At 39.6% G+C, this 2,978-nt stretch overlaps 1 protein-coding gene across 1 annotated transcript in view; it reads right to left on the bottom strand.

The window, feature by feature from the left end:
- Positions 1-909: 909 nt before the first annotated feature.
- SUMO2 (small ubiquitin-like modifier 2) overlaps positions 910-2,978 on the bottom strand; it is a gene marked incomplete at its 5' end in the record, with an annotated part of 5,600 nt that continues 3,531 nt past the window's right edge. The window contains one exon of the mRNA XM_009085095.1: positions 910-1,597. Coding sequence (XP_009083343.1) covers positions 1,535-1,597 — 63 coding nt within the window. The remainder of the gene's footprint in view (positions 1,598-2,978) is intronic.

Genomic DNA, 2,978 nt, shown 5'->3' with positions numbered 1-2,978 from the left:
TCAGTGCACTCACCCCTCACCACCACAAAGCCTTTCCAGCTCGAGCAGGCACAAGCCAAGCAACAAAACCTTCCACCACCACTGAGTTCTTCTAACAAATCAATCCCTACAGGAACATGAACTTACTGCAAACACTACAAGTATCAGAACATCCCAAAGGCACCAGAGAGAAGGCTGTGGGGATGACAGGTATATAATCTTTCATGAATGTCCCTGGATTTCACTGCAACCTCTAAATTTCCCCAGGAATTTCCCCAAGAACTCAACAACCTTGTGGAAAAGACACATGAAAAACATCATCATCACTAGCTCCCTTTGATACTTCCATGCTCTTCCCCCTTCCAAGCAGGACCAGCAGAGTGGGGTAAAACAGAGCTTGCAATCTCCACCACCATAGCTAAATACACCCAAAAACAGAACTCAAGTTTTTATTTTTGCTTTACATTTCCAAGCATCTCCCATTTGATACCATGGAAAACTGAATGGTTAATGAAATCATTTGCTCTTTTCCACTTCATGTTTACATCAAAAAGCATTCAAAATACAGAGTCTCAAACAACTGCAACAACAACATTGATGCTTCTATTAAAGACTGACAAAGAGAGCTCCGAGGCATTGCTAAGTGGTTCAGTATTTTACAGTTTGCCTAATCAAACATTTTTGGCTTCAAACATTCACAAAAGAAGAAATCAAAGTAAGAGCAAATCAACTTCTGTTTCCAGTTCAGCTGCTGACTGACAGGTCTCAAGGAAGCCTTTCATTTTCCAACAGTCTTCTGACTACACAAGGGGGATTATGCTTACTTACCACAGAGAGAGAGAGCTGAGATTTGAGAAGCATAAAGTGCTGCAGAGAAAGAAACACAGGTGCTGAGTACTGTTAACTCCAGAGAAAAAGAAAGAAAACTGGTTATTTTAAACAAGAAGTTTATTTAAACAACAAGACGCTTTACTTGAAGGGAAAACTATCTAGGATTTTTTTGTCCTTTTTTCTTTTTAAAGAGTAATTTACCCCTACTTAGACAGAGATTGCTCTACATGTAACAGCTACGTACAAAAAAGTTATAAAATTGCCCTTGGTTTTACAATGATAAAAGAAAAACATTGAAATTATCCAATCAAACAAGGTATGCAAGGTTTGTTTTTGTTTTTTTTTTCTTGGTTTTTAAACAGTGAGAGCAAAATAACTTACTGGAATATAAAGATAAAAGTAGAAGGAGCATGCCACTAACGGAGAGAGGGGCATCTTCACAGAACCAGTTTGTTTTCCCACCCCATCTCCATTAAATGTTGATCAAAACATACCATTGGCCATTTAGTTAAAAAAAATATGCATTATGTCTGTGCACATCACCAGTTACTTTATGTACAATAGAAGGAATAGGGAAAAAAAAATCAAGAGAGAAGAGAGAAAACTATACTGCAGTAGTCAGGATGTGGCTGAACCAAGTCTCATTTGTCTAATTGTGAATGTGTTGCCTGTGGGAGCACAGTTCTGGAGAGGAAAGTAGCAGGTTCTTTTGTGTGTATTTGTTTTAGTAAACTCCTCCTGTTTGCTGCTGGAACACATCAATTGTATCTTCATCCTCCATTTCCAACTATAGCAGAAAAAGAGAGAAAAAGGCTTTCAACTCTTCTGGGTTCTTCTTACAGTTCCTGTCTTCACGTTTGCTTTTCATGCAACGTAACCAGCCCAGTCCCACCCTCCTCCACCATCCCCTCTTTGTACCTTTAACCTTCCTCACTAACTCAACAGCAAAGAAACTGCATGGAGAAAAATGCCAGTTGGTACCTGTTGTCCTAGAATGAATTCTAGCACTAACTTCAGGGTGCATTGTGTGACTCCTATGGAAAAGACTCAAGATTTCACTTCTGTTGCTTTGCCATTGCATCTTTGTCCTCCTGTTTTACCCCTCAGTTCACCTTAGATCATTGCCACAATTTCACTTTGCTGCTGCTGTTCAAATGGCTACAGCACTGAAGAAAGACTGGAGTTAAGGCCTTTGCCCAACCAGGCAGTGAAGCCAAGCACCAGCAAGCAGAAATAGATTAAAACCACTTGACATGTAATGAACTGTCTGTGAGCAACAGCAATACTTCATTAATATAATTATCCTTTTCCATTGTAGTTTTTACAGTTGATATTTCTGGGATGTTACTGTCACCTACTGACAAAATCTGTACAAGGCTGAAGGAGTTGGTATAACCAATGGAAGTTACATTTCTCAACACTCTCAATTTCTGCTCAGGAAATCAAACTGGTCTATGGCATTTACCACAGCTATAAATAGACTGATCCTGAGCTTCAGCAAAACAGGGATGGAGAGAAAAACACCCTGTTGTGTCCATTATCAGCATTCCAAGTTAAAAAGCTGCAGAGATTGTGGCCATAAAAGGCACATTCTTTGGAGCAACAGCTTAGAAAACTAAAACCCCAAGAGTTCCTTATTTCCTAACAGGTGGTTCTGAGCAGTAGATCAAACTGTATCACTTGGACACACTGATCAAACACAGCTACCAGGGGCAGTACAGGAAACACTAAAGAGTCACATTCTGTCCCTGGAACAGCCTTGGTTTAACCCGTTACAGACGACCCAAACTTCACCACGTTCATTCATTTTATGCTGCTGAAACAGCTTCGAATTACAACTAACCAAAAATTACCTCTGTGTTACAAATGCAGCTGTCAAACACACCTCTGATAACATCCTGGCAAGCTTTTATAAAAAAAACCAAAGCCACTGCTTCAAGAAAAACTCAATTCTTAACTTACCAATCCTCATCTCAGAGCTGTGACTCAACCAGGTGACAGTTTCACAGGACTCACCATCTACACACTGTACTTGCTTTCCTTATTTTATTACTACAGTGACGCAGACTTAATAACCAAAACACTAAAGAGGTCTTGGATTTCATTCCTAACAATTCCCAACTAGTTACACAAAAACAATGCCTAAAAACTACCTAGTTCTACCACTA

Source organism: Acanthisitta chloris, unplaced genomic scaffold (genome assembly GCF_000695815.1).
Source record: "Acanthisitta chloris isolate BGI_N310 unplaced genomic scaffold, ASM69581v1 scaffold41011, whole genome shotgun sequence".
NCBI classification, from domain to species: domain Eukaryota; kingdom Metazoa; phylum Chordata; class Aves; order Passeriformes; family Acanthisittidae; genus Acanthisitta; species Acanthisitta chloris.
Note: the sequence above shows the minus strand (reverse complement) of the source record. Positions and strands in the feature narration are given on the sequence as shown.